The 22,798-nt window shown below is 33.9% G+C and overlaps 3 protein-coding genes across 3 annotated transcripts; 2 read left to right on the top strand and 1 right to left on the bottom strand.

Annotated features, from left to right (window-relative positions):
* Positions 1–3,144: 3,144 nt before the first annotated feature.
* Positions 3,145–6,747, top strand: LOC114713877 (protein PLASTID REDOX INSENSITIVE 2, chloroplastic-like). The gene is made up of 3 exons (XM_028898548.1): positions 3,145–3,285; positions 3,371–3,469; positions 6,496–6,747. The coding sequence occupies exons 1-3, from the start codon at positions 3,145–3,147 to the stop codon at positions 6,682–6,684; spliced, it is 429 nt and encodes a 142-aa protein (XP_028754381.1). The 3' UTR covers positions 6,685–6,747.
* Positions 6,748–6,798: 51 nt separating this feature from the next.
* On the bottom strand, positions 6,799–8,205 carry LOC114713881 (uncharacterized). The gene is made up of 3 exons (XM_028898550.1): positions 7,790–8,205; positions 7,552–7,697; positions 6,799–7,183 (listed from the first exon to the last, which is right to left on the bottom strand). The coding sequence occupies exons 1-3, from the start codon at positions 8,058–8,060 to the stop codon at positions 7,073–7,075; spliced, it is 528 nt and encodes a 175-aa protein (XP_028754383.1). The 5' UTR covers positions 8,061–8,205; the 3' UTR covers positions 6,799–7,072.
* Positions 8,206–16,141: 7,936 nt separating this feature from the next.
* LOC114713878 (uncharacterized) lies at positions 16,142–18,088 on the top strand. Its single transcript, XM_028898549.1, has one exon. It carries the CDS (start codon positions 16,142–16,144, stop codon positions 18,086–18,088), a length of 1,947 nt encoding a protein of 648 aa, XP_028754382.1.
* Positions 18,089–22,798: the final 4,710 nt, after the last annotated feature.

Genomic DNA, 22,798 nt, shown 5'->3' on the forward strand with positions numbered 1-22,798 from the left:
AGCCGAATTGGGAAAGTACAAAGAAATGGGTTACAAAAGACTCATAATAATAGTGAACGAGGTTTGCCTTCCCTTGCTTATCTCTTTCTTTTAATCTTTCTCATGATGTGTAAAGATAACTTGTAAATTCTCTTCACTTTCTTCTCTCTCTGTCACATGCTCTTTAATTTTTCTGTACATTGCTCCAATAAGTGATTGGAATATGAATAACATCAAATCAGTGCTTATTTTCCTCCCCTTTTCTGAGCTATTTTACAGGCACATGACAAGATGTAAATTTAAGAATAAATTAGGAACAAATAAACAAAAAGAAGAAGTTCGTCATAGTGCATTCCACATCATTTTCCCTCTAAAGAACCCATATCCATCCCCACCAAAGAAACACAGAGCAATTGATTGTGAAGGAGCTTGAAGATGAAGACTCTAAATTTTTTTATGGGTTAAAGGGGATCATGAATGATGATGAAAGCTTGAGGACTTGTTAGGTTTCATCCTGTTCATATTTTACTATTCGGACTGCTAACTAAGATTTATAAATTAGTATAAAAATAATGAAGCTAAGGCTGGCTACTCAATGGCATTCACAAAATATCTTTATTCACTTGCAATGTGGCCACCAATCCCTACTTTGCTTCTCAAATGGGAAAAAAGAATCATTTCATTAGAAAAAGATTGATGTATGAAGAACATATCTAAAGCACTACTTAGCCAAATTGTTTTTAAAAAGGCACACTGTTTAAATAACTTTATAATACACACGCACACCAGATTTGCAACTTTACAAACTTGTACTGTTATATAAAAGGTGGTTCTTTCTATCTTTAACGTGCTTTATGTGTGTGTGTGTGTGTCCATGAATTTTTTGGTTACATATATAATGAAATTTGGCCCATCATTTCACAATATATGTAAAAAAATTTAAAAAAAAAAGGGAGAATCACATTCTATTCTGTTAAGTGAACAGTAACATAAAACATTCCCTTTTCTGGGTTCCTTTGTGTGATAATGAGATTTTGTTCTAATCTTTCAAATGATGCCAAAGTTTCCCCTTTTCTTTTAAAATTCCTAGGAGCAGAGTGCTTCTTCATGTCCCTGTTTTTTTTCTCTGTTAGAGAGGAGATGCAGGGGAAGAAGATTTCGTTCACACCAATGTTAGAAATACAGAACATGAGTATATATGAACTGAAGCATTTTTTTTTGTTCATTTTGTTTGAGTTAATAATGAGAAAATTGAGGCCCACTTTCCATAATTCCCTTCTTTTTTTTTTTTTTAAGATTCAGCCCATTAAGGGTTGAAAATATTTTTCTTGAAAAGCATTGAAGATGGGCCGTAAAAATCTAGATTAATATTTAATATTGCTTTTCGGCCCCCTAGTTTCGTTTTCTTGCTATTCCATTTCAACATTTTCTCAAATGGATTTGCACTTGTTTTTGTTTGGAAAATTTCAAGGAAGCCATTTAAGGGCCCAAGTTGGGATGAAGATGCATGCAGTTGGCAATATCTGGCCTTCAGCAAGATCTTCTAGTTCATTCTGTTAGTTATGAGTCAAAAGGCTGAGGCCTAGAATAAAAAATGGACATCAATTTGAGTTCTGTTTTTTCTTTTTTTTGGGTCAATCATCAATTTGAGTCCAATCACATGAGAATCGGCTTCCAGGAGACCTCAACCTATTTAATGGTGTTATAACTTCTAATACATCTTGTCATCAAGAACTTTAAAAACAAAATCAAAACATGAAAACCCTTTCCACAATTTCAAGTATAAAGACTGAATTAAGAACTTGAACAAAATATTGAACATACTATACAATCTGACGGTCAAAAGAATTTTTTTTTATAAAAAAAAAAGAAAAAAGAAATATTTTAATAGTCTTTGTGCTAGCCAAGTCTTGTATGTTCTCATATGGAACAAATAGGGAGGTACTAGTTGAAGTGAGTGCCTATGATAAAGAGAGATAAAGATCAACGATGCTTTATATTTTCCTTATAACGTGATATTATATCTACTCCTGTGAAAAATTTAGAGAGTGTTTGAGTGAAAAACAAAATATAATTTTAAAAACTGATTTTATAATATATAAAGTAAGTATGTAAGAAGCAAGGGTTAATGGTCAAAAAACCGGGGTCAACTCGGGATCAAACCGTTCATAAAAATAATTAATTTAATTAAAAATGACAAAATATAACAATAATAATAATTACTATACAAAATATAAAGAAATACAATAGAATTTGATTGTAATAATAATAAAGTACAACAATATTGAGAATTTTGATCTTTATAATTTTTTCAAAACTAAAATTAATAATTATTGATGCCAAACTCATCATCAAAATTCATTTAAATCTATAATAATTGAGATATTAGGAGTTAAATGAGAAAAAATAGGATAAATATCAATATATTTATTTAAACCGGTTCATACCGGTTTTTACCGTTTTCACCGGTTCACACCGGTTTGACCGGTTCAATCCGGTTTGAACCGGTCCCCGGTTTTAGCTTATGAACCGGACCGGACCACTGACCGGTTCACCGGTTTACTGGTTGAAACCAGCCGGTCCGGTCCGGTTTTTTTTATACTGGTAAGAAGTTTTATCTGAACTTGCATAAAAATATTTTTCTGGAGTTACCAAACACTCCCGGAATCTATATTATATATTTAGATATAATATATTAAAAAAAACCATAGCATAACTTAAATTTTTATTTGCCAGCTAAATTTATAATTTGATATTCTTTAATGCCTTCATAATTGTAAACTTAACCAGATTATTGATTTAATTGGGGGTTATGGTGGCTGTAATTCGTTACGAGATGAAAAATTAGAACAACGTACTACCTTTTTAATTTAGACTTGCGTAGTTTCATCTCATAAATATAATCGTTGAGAATTGAGATCAATCAAATTATAGTATACTGCAAATAAGATGTTATAATTAAAGCCTAAGTTAGTATAATGTATATGAACTGCGGCTTCTTCAATTTATAAAAAAGATAAAATTAATTGAACTCGACCGTCAACCGAGAAAGAAGGGAAGATCCAATCCAATGGTACTCAGCACTTTTTCTCCGGTATCCCACCCATCAGCAACGACTCTCTCTCCCGCGAAAATTCGTTTCTCAAACTCAAATCCTCTTACACTATGCCTTGCCCGCCACTACCTCTGTCTCCTTCTCTCTGCCTGAAGTTTGTCTCCGCAAAGAATACCTTCACTTGTATCCTCAGTGCTTCCCCGACCCAGAATCACATTTACCCCGACCCAATACCCGAATTCGCGGAATCTGTAAGTGTGAATTCTGACGACTGTTATGTGTGAAATTTTCGAGTTGAAAGCTTGTGTTTTTATTTCATTCTATGGGCTAATGCAGGAAACGCAGAAGTTCAGAGCTGAGCTGTTTGAGAGGCTATCTGAGGACAAAGACGAGTTCGGCGATGATCTTCATGCAGTCGTCGATGTTTGTGCTCAGGTGAATGCCGTTTTCTTTCGAAATAATACGAATGTATGTTGTTGAGATACCGTGCGTCATATAAGAAATCAATGTATTGTTCTAGTATTCTATTTCTCGTGTTGGGATAACGTCGAAAAATGGTTATGGTTCACCCGGTTGATGCATTAGTTATGAAGTCGGTGATTGAAGGTGTGTCGTTTGTGCTTTGAGCGTTACATGCTCGAGAAAATGCGTGAACAAGGATAAACATTTCTGTTGTGTCAAACGGTGAAAGTTTATGTCACTTGTAATTTTATGTTGCCCACAGAAAAATGATTATTTTGATTTTTCATACCGATTTTGCGCCAAACCCAGTTGGATTTTTATGAAAATTTGATCGTTTAAGTGGGTTTTTAATGTTGAATTGATTAGTCTAATACGAATTTTTAATCTATTTTATCAATGCTAATTTTTAATTGATTTCGTGCCAAACCCGGTTGGATTTTATCCAAATTTGATCGTTTAAGTTGGTTTTTAACTTTTTTTCTTTGTTGGCCTTTAATGTTGAATTGATTAGTTTAATACGAATTTTTAATCTATTCGCCTAATTATTACAATCTTGGACCTGGTGTTCTCCTGAAGAGAATAAAAGTGTCAAGTCTTCCCAAATTACCTATCACCTTTTTATCTAAGGATGTTTTAACTTCTGTTATATTTGATATTGATAGTAGGGGTTATGAAAGAATTCATTTTTTAAGTTCACCTGGAATGCAAGTAATTTTTCATCTTCAATCTTTAGTATTGATTTTATTCCCCGTCTTTTTAATTTTTTTAATTCATGTTACGGTTGTTGTCCTGCCCATGAAATTGATGTTTGGATATAAAATAGGGAAATTAATTGCATGATGATCACTCCGTATCGTTTTCATTGACAAATGGAAAATGAGAGATAAAGTTCATTTAGTTAAACATTAAACGTCATATTACATATTTAGACTTTCTTTTCACTTTGCTTATATTGATGACTTGTCTCGGAAATAATTTAAGATATGCATACTTCCTAATATGTTCTTCCTCATATTTCCCTATTTTAGTTTCAATGCTGGTGTTGTTAACACGAAAAAAGAAAAGAACTCTACGTCAGATGTTCACAGCATTAACCTACGGTTTATCTTAAAGAATTATTTGTGAATTGAGTGGATTTTCATCTTGATTGGAAAATAATTGATCTCTTATATTGATTGATCAAGTTTCCCTGTGATCTTCAACATCTCTTTTGAAGCAGCACTGAAATGCAATATTACGGGTTTTATCCTTCCAGCAATATGTATTTCATCTATATCTGAGTTATAACATCCAAAGACAGCTTTGGTTACTCGTATACTAGCCTTGGAAAAATCATCTGCTGTTAAAGAGAAGCGAAAAGGAAAATAGTTCTTTTTCTTCTTTTTTTCTTTGGAAGGATAAAGAATGAAAGAATTTCACCTTTGCTGCTGCAGATATTCTTACAACGAGTCTGAAGCCTGATTTAAATGTAATGTTAACACCCTCATTGATTAACACACCTGAACGTAAAGAACATTCCCAATCATAATTCATTGCTGTGATTCTTGCATTTAGGGGAGCTCGTTCACTAATGCTTGCGGCCAACATTTGTTTCCTGCAACATCAATAAGAATATCACAGATTCTACTGAATAGTGATGAGTCACAATATAGTCCCAATTGGAAGTGATTTCATTTTATATGGACCTTTTCTTTTGCATTTCAGAGTTAATAAGAATTTATTCAGGATTTGACATGTATGTGGTCCATTGTTCACTGGTTTATATATGACAAATTTTTGGGAAACCTAACTTAGGTCTGCCTATTTATGGCTGCATTCACCATTCCACAAGATGAGACAATTTCAAAAGAAAGAAATCATTTCACTCTTAAATCGTTCCCGTTTTCCCCTTATTTGACATTGATTGTCTGGGGCCTGGGCGGACTACTAATTTAGACCTCAATAGGTAGAAATTCCCTTTAATGGGTCCATTCATGTGAGATCCAGCCATATCTGGAAGGGTGAGATGAAGAAAAATTGGCGCTGGACATTATTGATCATTTAAAACGCTATTGAATAAAGTGTGGCTTTCTTTGTTTATGCACCTGTATGTGCTGTGATGTATTATTTCAACACTCCTGGTAGAGAGATACTGTAACAATGGTAAAATTTATTATGAGCTTCAGAAAAGTGAAATTTGCATGCTGATTTTATTTTTATTTTTTAAATGGACGTGCTTGGTGACTACTCCTTACTATATTGGACCCCTGGTTCTTAGCTATTTCACAGCTATTAATCTTGCTTGAAGTGGAGCATGGAAGATGTTGGAGATACGCGGCTAATACCTAATATTTGCTATCTCAATCACAATGAGCTTCAGGTCCTAGAATTCAAAAACATAGAATATCAACGTCTAATTAATTTGAATTGACTTTTAATTTGTCATCTATGAGCAAGCGTTGGATTTTACTGGTACAATCATATCGGAGGCTGAGTTGGTTAATAGCAACATTGCTTAAAAGTCTCCTGATGCACTAATGGTGATATGTCAGTTTGTGTCTTCATTTTGTTGCTATAATGGTATATTGAAGGAATCATTCTCTCTCAGACTTTAATTTTGCCTCCAACAATTAAAAATAGAATGTTGGCCATCCCATTATGAGGATTTTGTGGTTCACAAGACTTTCAATTACGGAAAAACTACACTAATTTCAGCGGCCTAGTCTCGACTAGAGTTACTTATTTCCTTCTACAATGAGCAAATCTTTTCTATCAGGAGGTCTGGCCTGGCCTAAAAGTTTAAAACGGTACAATAATTGAAACGCCTCCTAGGCAAAAGGACTAGAATCTACGCAAATTTCCAGACGTCATCTATCAATCGGAGGGAGTATTTCTAAACTGGCAATGTTTGTATGTGGGCTCTAGTTTGATGCTTGGAGCTAAAAAGTAGAATGGTACTATTTTGAATTCCGTGTTGAGCTATTAGTTGTCATGCTAACTAGCCTTGGCTGGAAAAACAGATATTCAGTGAATTCATGCACAAGGAGTATGGAGGCCCTGGGACATTATTGGTGGAGCCCTTCACAGATATGTTAATTGCTTTAAAGAAGAAGAAATTGCCCGGAGCACCTCTGGCTGCAAGAACATCTCTTTTGTGGGCTCAAAATTATGTTGACGATGACTGGCAAGTTTGGAACTCAAAATTATAGTGACTTCCACTTTATATTTCTTTTCCTTATTATTAGTATTATTATCATAATTATTTTTTTTTCACAAGCTTTTTCTGAGTTGTATGTAAGAGAACCAAGTAAACTGCGTATCTTGCTAAGTAAAAGGAAGATTTGGATTCTGTAACTATATCAATCACAAAACTCAGTTTCACTATTTTTTTTTCAATTTTCATTGCTCTTTTTTTTTTTCCCATCTTGGTGATGCTATACAAACATTGAGCCACTGCACCATCTTGTTTCAAACCTCTGTTCTATTTTCTTTACCCTCTATCAGGATTTGAGCTAGGTGAAACTTCTCACACGTGAAAGAGGCAGTCCAATAATGGTGTGAACCACTGTGCTCGCCACACAACTTAGTAGGCACCGTTCAACTTGCAGACTCTGAGATGCTCTGCAAGGAAGGACGCCATGATTTTGACCTAAAAGAAGCAGAATTTATTACTGCCCCTCTTTGCCTGTGCCTCTCTGCTCTCATTGCCTGCAAATCATTATGAAGAAGAATTTACTCACTATTGAAGATGAAGATTTAAAAAACAAGAAGCTGCATCAGAAATTGGTTTCTACTAGAAAACGGATCAAAGCATAAAATTATATTCTATTTGGTAGCGACCACTCTGGTATTCTCTCTGTTACATACAAATAGCTGTACTTTAAGGAATGGATTGTGCCAGATGTGCTATGAGACAAGATAAAACTACCAGAGAGGAATAGAATAAGCAGTGATGCAGTAGTAAGGTGAGAGATCAAAGCCATGGTCAGACTCAGATGGGATTAAGGAAACACAGGATATAATTATAATTATATATTGAACAGCAGTGTATCAAAAAGTACTATTCTGATGGATACCTCGCGTGTGTTTCCAGCGTCCTGCTTCTCTCCTTCTGCCTCACTCACAGAACGCTGCTTCTCCTGCACAGTACTCTTCTCCACCGACTCTGCCTGAGACTTCTTCGTCTTGGCAAGCTTCTTTGCCTTCAAGACCTTCATAACCTCTGCAACCAGAAGCGCAAATTATCATCAGAAATCAGACCATGAAAAGAAAAAGAAGCTCAGAGGAACAGAAGTTTCACTTCCACACACACACCTTGAGTGGTGATGAGCCTATAAGCATGGCCGAGATTGAGAGTGTCATTAGGGCGAAGCAGCTTGACACGAGTGAAACGAACAGTCTTGTGTTCTTGGCTGTGTTGTTGTTCATCCTCAGAAAGAGGCAATGGAATAATCAAAGAGACATAATGACCAGGGTTCATCTTCATGATCTCACTCGCAGTCACAGACCAATACAACCTCTCTATCCTCCCACACGGATGCTGAATCACCAGAGCAGCTGCATCCACAGCCTGACAATTCCCCATCTCTCAAAGAAGATGATGATGAAGAAGGGAGATAAGGGAAGGAGGTAAAATAAGCAAAGGTCCCTATCTGGACAGCTTCTGCAACAACCCCACAGATAGAGAGAGTATTAGTAGTAAAACCAGAGAGAGAAGGAAGCAGGCGTTTCCCAACTAACTTGTGCAAGGCAAGTCAAAATTAACCAAAATTGACATAAATAGGATAGGGTAAGGGAAAGGAGCGTGACAAAAACTAAAGCTATATGATTGAATGGATGATTAGTAAATAACTGGGCAAACTAAATTAAGATAATGCCGGGATTTAAATTTAATTTAATTTTTCAAATCTGCAAAATAATTGGCGTGTACTGATTGGCACCGGCACTTGTGTTGGGGTCCGTGCAGGTGCCACGTGGAGAGAGGAGAAGCGCAATGAGATTGGACGGATTTGTTCGGCGATGTCGCCGGGGTCAAGGATTCAATTTAACGTTTGGGTCTCTTAATTTTCTTCACCAACACTAATTATATTATTTTTAATTTTCCGGCCGAACTTTTCTTAATATAAATAATGTCTGTTACATTATTTTTTTCCCAGCTGAAAGTTCATCCGTCACTTCAGTGAAAATATGTGATATTCTGATATTTCTTACTGTGATTCTGTGAAAATTAACGCATAGTTTCAGGTAAAAAAAGAGGATAGTATTAGATTTTTTTAATAAAAAAGTTATATTTTCTATTAATATGATATATAAAAAGTAATATCTATATTTAAATTTTAAAAGAAATTAAGTTCATTTTAAGAACAAACAAATATTATTAAAGTATAATTTTTAACTGCATGGTTTATATTTATATTTTGAAGAAATTAATATTATTTTTGTTTGTCTTTTGAAAACTTCAAAAAATGTATGCATATACATGGATACATATTTCATAATCCAGGAAGTGCTATAAATTAAACATGAGTGAGAGAAAAGAGAGTAATTATTGGTCCAAAAGGAATAAATTAGTCATAAAAATGTGATAAGTAATTTTTTTAAGAAAATGAAATTTTAGAATCTTTTGTCACAAAAATATGACACATCTGGAACATGCAAGTTGTTAAAGGATCGATGACAACATGTTATAGTAATATTCAACTGAAAAAAATATTTATTTACCGAGTTTCAAACTTCGAAGCTTTTACAAGTTCTTATTCGATATTGTTTAAGACTATTTAACTTAAGGGTAATCATATATAAAAGTATCTTAAAGGAGTCTTATCTGCATAAAAAAAGCAAATTAAAAAGAGACAAGAAGGTTTAGAACCAAAGCGTGGGAGTGAATAAGATTCTTTTGGGTGGAAAATTGGACGGGGACACGGCACCATCTTATCCGCGTCACAGAAGCTGCATCACTTGAGTTCCCTGTTTGGTTACCGAGAAACTGCGAGAAAAAGAGAGAAAGACAAGCAACAAGCTTTAAACAATTACGACGTACCTTGGTATTTGTACTTCTTGTTGTGAAAGATTGATGTGAATTCAGTTTGTGATGCATATGCATATACATATATAAACCAGATGGGCGCAACTTTTCTTGAATGCTTCAAAGTCCAATGCAATTCTAAAGCAACCCAAGCTGTGAGAAAACCATGACGCATTTATATATATATATATATATATATATATGAGATTGCTGTATACGTTATTGAAGTAAGAATACGTATTGATTTATCAGTTCATATAATGTCTATATCACTATTTTGGAATAAAGAACGAGCTCGAACACCAACAATTTAGGGCTTACGTCAGAGTAATACATGTTCTATCCTAATCTATCCTATCACTTAAGCTCTTCAATAACCAAAGTTATCAAATGGGGTTGTTTTACATGAGGTGTATGGTGTTATTATGATGCGTAGTTTAGTTTCTTACAATTTTAGCAAGGAAAATATCCACTTTTCCTTTTAATGAAGCAAAGTTGATAGATTTTCATGACAAAAGATCAGTGTGATCAAGTACTATATAAAAGATCAGTGTGCTCAAGTACTACCTACGTAGTTCGATATAGGAAAATAAGGTTAATGTCAGCTTATAACCCCACAAGAAGAAGCAAAACAAGGAGAGAACATAACGTTATCGTTTGGTTTTGTTTTTCTCTGAAAAAGAATATCTGCACACATCAGTGTTCTTGGGATAATGACCGAAGGTAATCTTTGACTCTTGCAATAAATCTGCTATATCAATATTAAATAAATAAATAATATTAAAACTGAAAGAGAACAAAACGAGAAGGGGAGGAAGAAGAAGCTAAGGTTTGAAAAATAGGCAAATGATTCAGAAGGAGTAAACATGAGTAAGAATAGTGTCAGTACGTGTAAGCCATGTGAGGTGTTGGAGAAGATAGGTAGATATAATTAATGAGGCATGGACTATTTTTCTTGTTCAAACATGACTCATGTAGGGGACTACATGCTCTTTTATTAATAATTAATTATTTAGGGTCCTAATAAGCTTCTGACTTTTCTATATATACATAAATACACAAGCAAGTTGGATATATATAGAATTCGAAAAGTTCACATTATATACAAATGTTGAATAATGAATACGTGTGGGGGAAAGCCAATTTAAGTTTTGCATCTACATATATAGGTACCCATAGCTAGCTAGATATTATTGGCTTTAATTAAAACATTCTTGCCTTTTTAATTCAAACCGTTCATATCAAACATTAAAGTGCAGAAGGTTTTTAGCTTCTCTTCCATGGTGGTGGGGACTATATATCCAGACCTAGCTGGCTGCTTCTTCTTCTTTTGTTGTTTTGAAGGACATTATCATATCATTGCATTTATATTTACTTTTCTTTCTCCACACTCTTCAATCTCTTATATCATACAAAAACTTTTAACAGTACATCTGTACTGTCTTCCATAATTACATGTCTGCGTCGGCAATATACATACACAATATATATATATATATGTATGTATATAGTCCTTGAAATTATTGAACATGGATATAGAGAGATCTAGAAATAAAAATGAAATTTTTTTACCTGTGAATGTTTTCAAATTTTCTTAGTCCCGACATGGTTGAAAAGTTGAAATTTAGAGACATCGTTGTGTGAGCTTAATTAATCTACATGGATTTGTCAATTAGTGTCTATTATTAGACATGATAATTTAATTAGGATATGTAACATATTTATTTAAGAAGCAATGGGATGGATGGAGTCTTTAAGCAGTGTTTTGTCTGAGACAAGTTTAGTACATTCTTTTGACAAAACCTGCAATCTTCTGGGTAATTTTATTCAGAGCATTTTGGGTTGCGAAACCTGGTCTTCAAATCTTACTTAAGACCCTGTCCTCTTCTGCAAGAATCTCTCTAAACATGTCTTAGATTGCTCTCTATCATTACACCTTCACACGAGTTCTTTAATCAACATTGTTTTAATTAAATTAAGCAGGCAGTACTAATAAAAGCATGGTATTACAAGCTTCACTTACAGAAAAATTCTCATATATGTCAGTAGACTAGCTATAAGATTAATTTCCTTAATCAATATTCTGAATCACAACAGAGGAACCTCTTTGATTGCATCACCAAAAGAATCGTGGGTATCTCAATTATCTTTTATAATTCATTTATTTAGTGCTCATGAAAGTAGCATGTCAACAACATTTCATTTATACAAGTCACCTAATCATTAGAAGAAAATCTATAAACAACAGTGGCGGCAATATATATACCTTCAATGTTTGAGAAAGAGAATCATATTAGAAAGGGAGATTTCATCCTGCAATGGCGACCTAACTTGAATGATTGAAAATTTCTAGAGAATATTAAAATATAATTTGTGCAGAGATTGATGTTTAATTGTCGTGTTGCTTAGGGAGGCACATGATTCCAATATGTTATTCTGTTTTCATCAGTGACGGGTCAACTTAAGTGCATGGGTTATCTGCTCCATAAAATTGTCATGTGTACCTTGAGGCCTTGAAATCGTAAAATTAAATAACAAATATTAATTGAAATCAAAGCCTTCATATGCACACACACACACATGAAAAATTAAACCTGATTTCTTATTACAATTTATCTTGATGATCTTAAATTAAGTTTTTATAGTTTATTTTATTGTAATGGGGTTCATATTTACTTATTTAGGATGAAAATGATTAAAGCAATAATATTAATAATTTATTAATTTCTCAAACCGTCCATCACATCATTTAGAACAGAGACTAATTAATTCAACGGACCAAAAAAGATACAAGTACTGTTATCGAAGATTTATTGATCTTCCTTCTCTCTCTCTCTCGCGCGGTCACTCTGCATTATTGGTTGTCTTTTATTCATTCATGGCGTCGACATATATATAAAATTTTAAAATAAAATGTGCAGAAGGCAAGTGGATGGGATGCCTGAGTTTAGCATGCATGCAAAGATAAGACGTCTTCCCAGGATTCTTGCTTTCCCATGTGGTCATGGTGCCCTTAGCTCCACAGCTACCTAATTGCCCATATGATATGTATAGGTCAAGAAGACTCTAGCATTCAACTTTGTTACTTTCCTACACACATCCCAGGAGCCTGCCAAAGTTTGTCTTCTTCTATCCATATATGAATTTATGTTATTAATGCTTCATCCAATGTTAATTAAAGAATTAGCTAATTCATTTGCAGAGAATAGGAAAAAAATAATTAATTTAGTTCTAATTCTTTTAACTGTTTGCACATGAAACTATTCCCTTAATGAAATACTAGCCATCTTGATATATATGTGTAATCAGTTAAAAAAAAAATTAAAAAAATTACAAATTTAAAAAATAAAGTAAGTTGGTGTCTTATATTTTAAGATTAAAATAAACTCATTTAGTAGTTCTTTTAGGATGGAAGGGAGTAATATTCATATTAATTCAAAGGCACACCTTGTGACCTTCAAGCAACATATTGGCATAATTAATTCCTTAATTAACAGCTTGCGGGTTTTTCTGAGTCTTGATTTCTTCATATTACCACAAAATAACTGTATCTTGTGTATCAGCTTGGAACTTGAAGACAAACTGCATATCCATTATTGATGATGGCCCTATATAGTTCTTGTTTAGTCTGATCTGTAACTGTAGGAGGAAATGTATATTAGCATATAAGAGATCCAACAATTGACTACTTACAAAACCCCAATGATTCTAATGGAAACTTAACCCTTTGGTAACTTATATATGATCAAAATTAAACCATGATTCTGGTTTTGACAAACATGTTTCCAAACACTTAATATGATATACAAACTAAATCAAAGGTTTGAGGAAGGTGTGGTAATAAGATATGAGAAAGCGAAACAGTAATTGGTCCGAATTCAAAGAACGCTGTGTTTGGTCGGATGCAGAAACATGCAAGATTCCTTTATCCGACCACACCACACGACGGATGTGAAAGCCCCTGGTTGGTGCAATGTCCATCCCAAAAGTCCTTCAATTATATATATTACTTGCTCTCATTCATATCAATTAATATATCACAAAAATAATTAATTTTCCTCTATCATCCAATCCCATATCATCACGAATTAAAAGAAAAGAAATGGATCATCACAACCATTTCGGCATAGTTATATAACTGATTAAGCACTTTATTATCACAATACATATGTATAAAGTCGCTGTCTCTGTGTGTTGTGTGTGTGTTTTTCTACTTTTTGACGTGAATTCGACAAATTCATGCACGAGTGGCTAGAGATTTATCAACTTTAATTTCCCTTTCACTTTTTGGTTCGTCCAGTGAGCAAGAGTTTGGCTTTGTGAATGTTCCCTAATGGCAGAAGCAATTGTAGAGAGAAAGATTAAAGCAAAGTTGATTGCAATTATTTGGGTCGACAAGAATAAAAGGAGGATACTGATCGATTAAATATTATGTGAGAGAGATATCAGAAATGGACACAACGATTATTGAGGAAGGTCAACTTTGTCTCCCACATCAATTAGGTTTAATCAAATCACAAGTGGGTCTGTCTTTGTTTTTGGGGACATTTATAAGGTGCTAATGGCATCATTATTTGCCTTAATAGAAAAATAAAACCCATCCTTTAAATTGTTTATTTGGGTGTGTCAATTTTTGTGGCAAAAGCTTTTTGTCTTTTTCCTTAATTAACCCACTTTTTCCATATTTTTCCCCTGGGTATTAATCATCTGTGCTAAACTCTTGGAGATGCTTTTTCAAGATGAACTCAACGTCAAAATGGGTAAAAGATTTAAATTGTAAATGAATCATATACGTGTAATTAACCTCTCTATCTTCATATAAGGACAAACTTTTGTAGTTATGCTTTCAATTTCACACTGATAATTACTCATTCATTAATTAATAATTAATAAACTAGTGAAAAAAGATGACGTGTCGTTAATTAATAAATAGACTTTCAAAGTCATTTTTTATTAATTGGTTGAGGATCTCTGGACATGTCATGCTTCCATTAATTGCTTTAGGAATTCATTGCTAATTTAATTAGGAACTAGTAATTTAATTAAAATAAGGGCACTTGCGCAATAATGCACATGATCTCAAATCTAGGAAGTCATTGTAATTAAATATTCTGAGTAATTATCAGTGTGAAATTGAAAGCATAACGGCAAAAGTCTGTCCTTATTTGAAGATAGAGAGATTAATTACACGTAAATGATTCATTTACAATTGGGAAAATCCCTTAAAAAGACGGTTTAATAACCCAAATCCCCATTTGGGCTATTAAATTTCATTAATTCCTAATTAGGTTGCATAGCCCAAATAAGGATTTAAAAATTTAATAAAATTACTGTAATGTCCTTTTATTATAAACCTAAAGAGATGTATATTATTTATCACTCCTGCCTAACGTAAGAGTTCTGAAGGAGCGAACTTGACGTCTATCATTCCAAAGTCGAAAAATCAAACAAGAAAGCAAAGGTAAGTTAGTTTTTTATATTAAGTCTTTTCATCTTAATCCTGAAAATTTCATCATGCTATCTTGGTCCTTCCTTTTCTTAGTATGGATTGTGGGCGATGGGGTTTTTGTAGGGGAGGAAGGAAAATTTGCCGTACAATAAGAAGTGCATCATGAAAATAGCTAAATGAGAGTACGGAGTGTTGCTTTTAGGATGAGTAGGAAGGTTGATGTATCTGTGTGATGCAGCGTTTACAATGAATAGATATGCATGATGACTGATTATATTTGCTTGATCGTAAAAGTTTAATAGAAAAATGCTATGAGGGTTGTGTATGTTGTTAATAGCTAAGTATAACGTGTTAAAACATGATTTGAAGTTGTTAAAATTTGAAGGTGGATTATGTTATGTTATTGTAAGAAGTGATCATGATCATAACTATAAGGGCTATGTTTTATGTCAATAGCTAAGTGAAATGTGTTAAAATCTAAGTTGAAGTTAATAAATTTTGAAGGTAGGTTCTGTTATATTGATTGTAAAAGGTGGAAATTATCATGGTTATGAGAGACACATTAGTGCTAATAGCTAAGTGAAACATGTTAAGATTTAAGTAAAAGTTGTTAATTTCAGAAGCTATATTCTATTTTGTTGATTGAAAAAAATTTATATTATATTTTGTTGATCGAAAAAATTGATAATGATTATGACTAGTTAGTAGTCCCTTTTTTATTGCAGGTTGGCATAAAAAATGGCATCTACTTCAGGATTAACATTAGCAAAAGGATTATTTTGTTATTTTCATGTTGGTGGACAATTTGTCAAGAATCTTGAAGGTGAAATTCAATATGATGGGGGGAGTGTTAGGGTAAGAAACATAAGAGAGGGTATGACACTTGAAGAAATGAGAGTAATAATATATTCATGGATTGGAAATGACATTAATAATAGTGAGATGAAATACACAGTGTCTTTTGATCAAAGACTCTAATAGATCTTGTTGATGATGAGGAACTTGCAAATCTTTTTCAATATAATGAGAGGAGTGGCCATGTCTATATAGCATGTAAAAGGAATGGCAATGCAGAAGAAGCAAGTGGTGATCCACAAATGTAAGTTAGTTGTTTTTCTCAAAAAAATAAGCTGTTATTTGTTAGAATATTCTTGTTAATAAAATAACAAACGTTGTGGTCATATAATGCAGCATGCATACAAGCGTGAGGCAGCCAGAACAAAGCTCTTTTTCTCCAAGAAATTTCAATAATGAACCTGAACTTGCATCTCATCAAAATGGTGTTACTTATGAAAGCTGTGGGGGACCTAGTAGCACACCATGTGGAGTACAAAGTGCACCCACACCTTTTCCTGAGTTGAACTCATTGAAATGGAAAGAGATATTTTCAGGCTTATCACAAATCTTTCCGAACGCTGATGCTTTCAAACGGCTGCTACACAAATATAGTATTGCTAACAAGTTTCAATACAAGTTTGTGAGGAACAACAAAGAAAGAATGTCTGTGAAATGTAAAATCGAAGGATGTCCTTGGAAGATAACTGCAAATGCAGTAGGAAAGAATACCCCTTTCCTTCATGTGACGCGATTCAATAATGAGCATGTTCACCATGCACAAGATTGTCTTCAAGTAAACCATGGGGGAAGAGCTGCTCTAACATTATCTATTATTATTGAAGATGTAAGATCACACATAGATAAGCGCCCTAGTGAAATTATGAAGACATTACAGAGAGAATATGGAGTAAATCTGACATATAAACAAGCATATGCTTCTAAATTAAAAGCAATGAAGGATATTCAAGGCAGACCAGATCAATCTTATATGCTTATACCATGGATATGTCAACGACTAAAGGAAAGTGATTCGACAACAGTTGTTGAATGGGAAGCTTCAAACAATTACATATTTGAGCGTGTTTTTATAGCATATGGTTGTTGTATTGAGGGGTTCTTGGTTGGGGCAAGACATATATTATATATAGATGGTACTCATTTAAGTGGCCCATATAAAGGAACCTTGTTGTCAGCCTCCACATATGATGCAGACAATGAGTTACTACCATTTGCAATTGCTATTGTGAATGGGGAGATATTAGAGGACTGGACATGGTTTTTATCCAAGATTAGACAAATAACAGGGTCAATTGAGTTGACCATAGTTTTAGACCGTCATAATGCTATAATAGGAGCTGTACGAGTCATATTTGGTAGTGATAGACATGCATTTTGCTATTGCCATGTGAAGGAAAACTTTAGTTCAGAATGGTTGAAAATAAATAGAGGAAGGGGAAGGACAAGTGCTAAGAGTAAGGTTGATGCACTAAAGTTGCTTGATGATATTGCTTATGCAAGACTTGAAACTGAGTTTGATAAGGCAATAGGACATATGAGGGATATGTCTCAAGAGTTATTTGAATGGCTTGTGAATCATGGTGATATTGATAGGTGGGCTTTAAGTCAATTCCCATTTAAACGATGGGATAATATAACAACTAATATTGCTGAGTCATTCAATGCATGGATGGTGAAGGAAAGAAGGCATAATGTTGCACAGTTAATCCATGAACATCGAGAAAAAGTAGCAAAGAAGATGCACGCATCAGCCATGGCAATCAGTAAGTGGAGGAATGGTGTTGGGCCAAACATCGAGGCTGTATTGATGGAAAATGTGATGAGAACTGAACACATGTTTCCTGTATCTTATGGAGGGAATAGGGCATGTGTTCATACAGCTTATGGAGACTTAGAAGTTGATCTAGGTTTACATGAATGCAGCTGTGGAGCATGGCAAATGTCAGGGATTCCATGTGCACATGCTTGTGCAGCCATCAAGCTTGCCCATGGAAATGTGTATGATTATGTTGAGGAATGCTATAAAATTACATCTCAACAAAAGATTTATAATCGGAGCATGATTCCAGTTGTGACAATTGACATGCCAGATATTAATGACTATAGGATGGAAAATATTTTAGGCCAAACCTTCCTCCAACCACCCCGCACAAGTCGACCTCCTGGACGGCCAAGAATTAAGCGACGTGAATCACAATTCCAAAATAAGAAGACTTACTACTGTGGAACATGCCATGAAGCTGGTCGCACAAGAAGGACGTGCAAAAATCCAAACCCATGTTGAAATTTTTTTAGTCAAAAACATATTGCAAGTATGCTATAGGAATAGGGAAGTTGTTAGTTTAGAACTTAAACTTGTTAATATGTAATTGAACTTGTTATTTGTCAAGATTTTATTGTGATCAAGTTTTAGCCCAAGACTTATTGCAAGTGTATCATGAAGACATAAAGTTGTTAATTTAGAATTGAAACATGGTAATTGTGAAATCGAACATGTTAATTTTCGAGGATGCAGTGTGATATGGTTTTTGTCAATACTTACTACAAGTGTGCTATAGAGATAGGAAAATTGTTAACTACGTAGTTGAACTTGTTATTTGTCAAGGTTGTATTGTGATCAAGTTTTGGTGAAAAACTTATTGCGAGTGTGTCATGAAAACATGAAGTTGTTAATTTAGAATTGAAATATGTTAATTATGAAAGAGAACGTGTTAATTTTCAACGATATAATGTAATATGGTTTTTTGTCAATACTTACTGCAAGTATGCTACAAGGATAAGGAAGTTGTTAATTTAGAGCTTAAACTTGTTAACAACGTAATTGAACTTGTTATTTGTCAAGGTTTTATTGTGATCAAATTTTAGCAAAAGACTTATTGTGAGTGTGTCATGAAGACATAAAGTTGTTAATTTAGAATTGAAACATATTAACTGTAAAATAGAATATGTTAATTTAGAACTTAATTGTTGGTATGTTATGTAACCATAAATTGTTAATTTAGAACTTAAACTTGTTAACTATGAAATAGAACATGTTAATTTTTATATACTATGTGGCATCTAAAAAACTACAGCAAAACAATATATCAATCCAATAATTCCAAGAGAAAAATGACAAAAATACAAGGCAAAGTGGCTCCTAAACAAAGCTATCAACTTCAAATACTTCAAAACGTTGCCACCTAACCTATCAGCATACACACAGACAAACCCCTACATCCTACATTCCAAAACGCCTCCTTTTCCCAGGAAACGGGTTCTTTGGATTTGAAAGCAACTTTATAGCATCTTCACGTTTTGAATTTTCATGATGATTGACAAGCCACCACAAAAGATCCCTCCTAAACTTGGAAATTTCTTCCTGCATACGAGTGAAAATTACATGTTAATTTACCAAGTAACATACACATTATAAAATCAAATCAACATTACAAGTCCATAATTGTACGTCTGTGTAATTTAATACAGCGGATGGGTCCCACGATCTCAACCAATATAACACATGGACACCACAATCTCTACTGCACACATAAACCAATAAAAAGTATTAATTCTTCTACTCATAACCACATGCAAAATATCTGTTAAATGATGTAAATCATAACACGTACAGATTATTTTGTTGTGGTACAGCAGCCCAAATTATATCACTCATTGGCTTCTATCATGGAATCTATCTCTCTGCAAACACAATCAATTCAATAATTAGACTACAACTTATTCAAACAAATATATTATCAAAAAATTAATAAAGGCATAAAATATCCATACACATGCTTTCACCTTAGTGATCCTTGGATCTTCTGTGATACTCTCTTTCTTCCGCTTCTTCTTATGTTGGTCATTTACATGACCTTTCAATGAATCTAATACATAAAACTTCATAGTCCTCACCTCAAGAACATAACAAAACTAGTGATTGTCTATAAGAGATGGACCGAATATCAAGTCACAATCGCCTAAATTATATCCCAAATATGTAGGCAAAATTTGCTTCTCATTGTCTGATGCTTTCCAATCATAGGGGTTGATCAACATTTTCATCTACAAACATTGCACATCATCTAATTACAAAAAAAATGACAAGATAAAAACTAAAACAAGTGATGGAATAAGATCAAAAACCATGAAGTCAGCATCAAATATGTGTCGCCTAAGTTGTCCCTTGGTTTTCATTTCGCCCATTAATGTTTTACACACCATTGACATCACCTGTGTTTGATGAAAAACATGTTCATATTCATAGGGATAATATATCAATTATCAAAAGTTCATTTCACAAGTAAGATACTGACCCTATTATTTACTTTTTGAATACCACCCAAACATCTAAGGTTGTCGCGAGTCAAGCTGTCATCATACATTTCTACCAATATCTTTTTACCCTCTTCAATCGTGCATGTATGAGAGACCAAGATGGAAAAGATGTCCTTCTCATCCATCTTTGTTTTTGTCCTCTTAATCGGCTTTGACAAAACCCAAGGGGACTTAATTGTTGGCCTTTTAGTCCTCATTGATCTCCGGGGTTGATCTCTGTGCTTAATTTGGTCCTCTTCTTCATTTTGAGATTCTGTACTTGATCTATCCCCTCCATCTCCACTAAACACATCTTCCACATTGATATTTTCCTGGTATGATGCTTCTTCTTCCTCCTCATTTTTAGCTTTAGAATCTGCACTTGATTCATCCCCTTCATCTCCAATAAACTCATCTTCCACATGAATATTTTCATCATCTCCATATCGTACATCTTTATCTTCATCATTTTCTTCATGTCCATGCACCCTTTGCTCTGATTTTTGGTGTCTCTCCCTCTTTAGTTGTACCTTCATGAGTTTCTCCTCAACTACACTAATGAGCCTTCTATGGTTTTCTTCAATCGCATTCATCAAAGTTGAGTGTAACTCCTTCAACTCCTACACAAAACAATTCAAAGTATCAGACGTAACAAGAACTAACACAATAATTATAATAATCATTTCTATACCGGGTCTAGATAGGCAATTGTTGCTCTTTCCTCTTTCCTAGTCCTCATTTCAACACCACTTCCTTCATACAAAATGCCCATACAGCTTGTACTCTCTTTCTTACACATATTCCATACCCTCTCATTAGTCCAAAACGCAACTGCATCCCTAGGCTCATGCTCATCAGCTTTAAGCAGTGGGAAATACTCCAAAAAATAGATCTGCATCATTAATCATACAACTTTAAACAGTATCTTATAGACAAAAAATAGTAGAAAATAGCATAATTGGATATATATATACCAATAATTGGTCAAAAGAAAAATGCATACCAATAAGAAATAGAGGCACCCACCCACGTTGAACTGGCCATCCTTCTTCTTCCTCATCACTTTAACATAATCTTCTATTTCCTTGCATAGCTCATTCATCACATAGGTTGCCCAATCATACTGTTGAAATGCATTATTTGTGCACCACACAACCATTCACTGACTCTTGCACTCGCAGTGGGACATAAAAGAGTCCCAAGAGTGTATAGCACAAACAAAAATTCAAACTTCTCATTATTTACACCAGATTTGATCATGGCCAATATTTTGTTATATGGCATTTTAAAATATTACCCCTTGACCTCCTCATATGCTGGATCATGATCACCTACTTTCATATTCACCTTTGCCCCGCTATGGGGTAGGCCGAACAAAATGTGCACATGTTGCGGTCTCATTTCTTCTGTCTTCCCCCGAATACGAAATTGATATGTTGGTGGATCATATGCTCTTATCAAACTTACACAAATGTCACGGGGGAGTCTATCACACGACACATCAAGCAACCTTCCAAATCCAATTTTTCCACCCTCTCCCTTAAATCATTGTTCGCCTTTACAAATTCAGCCAGATCCTTGAATTGTCGGAGAGAGGTACGCGTTTGAAAAGCTGACTTACAATTCCTTCTGATCTTTTCAGGCCTTAATTGCTTTCCCTTCTCAACATATTTTTCTTTTTCCTCATTGTGCATTCCCTTCCATGCCTTTAACACATCGTTATGTCCTTCCCTCAATCTCTTATACTTCTTTTCAGCTTTATCATAAAAGTCTTTCCTAAACAATGCCAACCCAGTCTTTCCGTGTATGAGTTTTGATGAACCTTCCTCATTCACCATGTTTCTTCTCCTACCAAAACCAAAAATTTAAGAACTACTAATGCTATCTAATCAAACAAAAATTTAAGAACTATTATGGCTATCATTAACATCACAACTTGAATAAAGAATGAACTGGATATTATATTCGAAACTGAAGAACATTCTAGTAGCTAGTTTTTTGGTTTCTTCAAAATCTATTTAGATGAATGATACATTTTGAATATAGGATAAAATCTACGAGTACTAATTCCCAAGAGATTGTGGCATGTTTACCATTACTTTGTTTAAGCAAAATATTTCACGATAAACATGAGAACGCATACTGCAAATATATGTGAAGTATAATGACAAGACGCTTATCATAAGAATGGACCAATTTGGATTTATGTTTATTTACATACTCTCATGTAATTCGATATTGCAATATCAGCTTACATGAATCCCAATATCAGCTTAAAGATCATTCATCCATGTCTGGATTGTGATACCTCAAAAAAGAAAGAGCAAAAGAAAAAAGACGTAGTTCTTTATTTTAAAAAAGAAGAAAAAAACATATTTAAAATTCAAACAGGCAATATCTAACCATATAATGCATGCTCGCCTAGGCAATTTTCCTTCCAATAACACAATCAAAACCCAATTGATACCATTTTCTTTGCATGTCATTAGCTTATAAAGAAAATCAAGTCCTCTTCAATTAATCCCCTGTGCACTCAATTCCTATTTTCTCCTATTTTCTTTTACTATTACCAGAGGTAATACAAGGAAGGAAGGAGTGAAGAACTGAACATAAATAGCCCTTCTATATTTCTAAGACTTTTAACATTTATCTGCAACATACGGAGATAAATACCCATCTTTATGAATATGGGGGAGGA

Source organism: Neltuma alba, unplaced genomic scaffold (assembly GCF_004799145.2).
Source record: "Neltuma alba isolate B1F8T4 unplaced genomic scaffold, ASM479914v2 tig00011478_pilon, whole genome shotgun sequence".
In the NCBI taxonomy this organism is placed as follows: domain Eukaryota; kingdom Viridiplantae; phylum Streptophyta; class Magnoliopsida; order Fabales; family Fabaceae; genus Neltuma; species Neltuma alba.

Excerpts from the sequence above, each read along its gene's own strand:
- LOC114713877 (XM_028898548.1), top strand. The coding sequence starts at position 3,145 with ATGCCTTGCCCGCCACTACCTCTGTCTCCTTCTCTCTGCCTGAAGTTT. Across the intron at positions 3,286-3,370 it reads TACCCGAATTCGCGGAATCT|GAAACGCAGAAGTTCAGAGC; the intron begins GTAAGTGTGAAT and ends GGGCTAATGCAG. Across the intron at positions 3,470-6,495 it reads TCGTCGATGTTTGTGCTCAG|ATATTCAGTGAATTCATGCA; the intron begins GTGAATGCCGTT and ends CTGGAAAAACAG.
- LOC114713881 (XM_028898550.1), bottom strand. The coding sequence starts at position 8,060 with ATGGGGAATTGTCAGGCTGTGGATGCAGCTGCTCTGGTGATTCAGCAT. Across the intron at positions 7,698-7,789 it reads TAGGCTCATCACCACTCAAG|AGGTTATGAAGGTCTTGAAG; the intron begins GTGTGTGTGTGG and ends TTCTGGTTGCAG. Across the intron at positions 7,184-7,551 it reads ACGCTGGAAACACACGCGAG|GCAATGAGAGCAGAGAGGCA; the intron begins GTATCCATCAGA and ends AATGATTTGCAG.
- LOC114713878 (XM_028898549.1), top strand. The coding sequence starts at position 16,142 with ATGCATACAAGCGTGAGGCAGCCAGAACAAAGCTCTTTTTCTCCAAGA.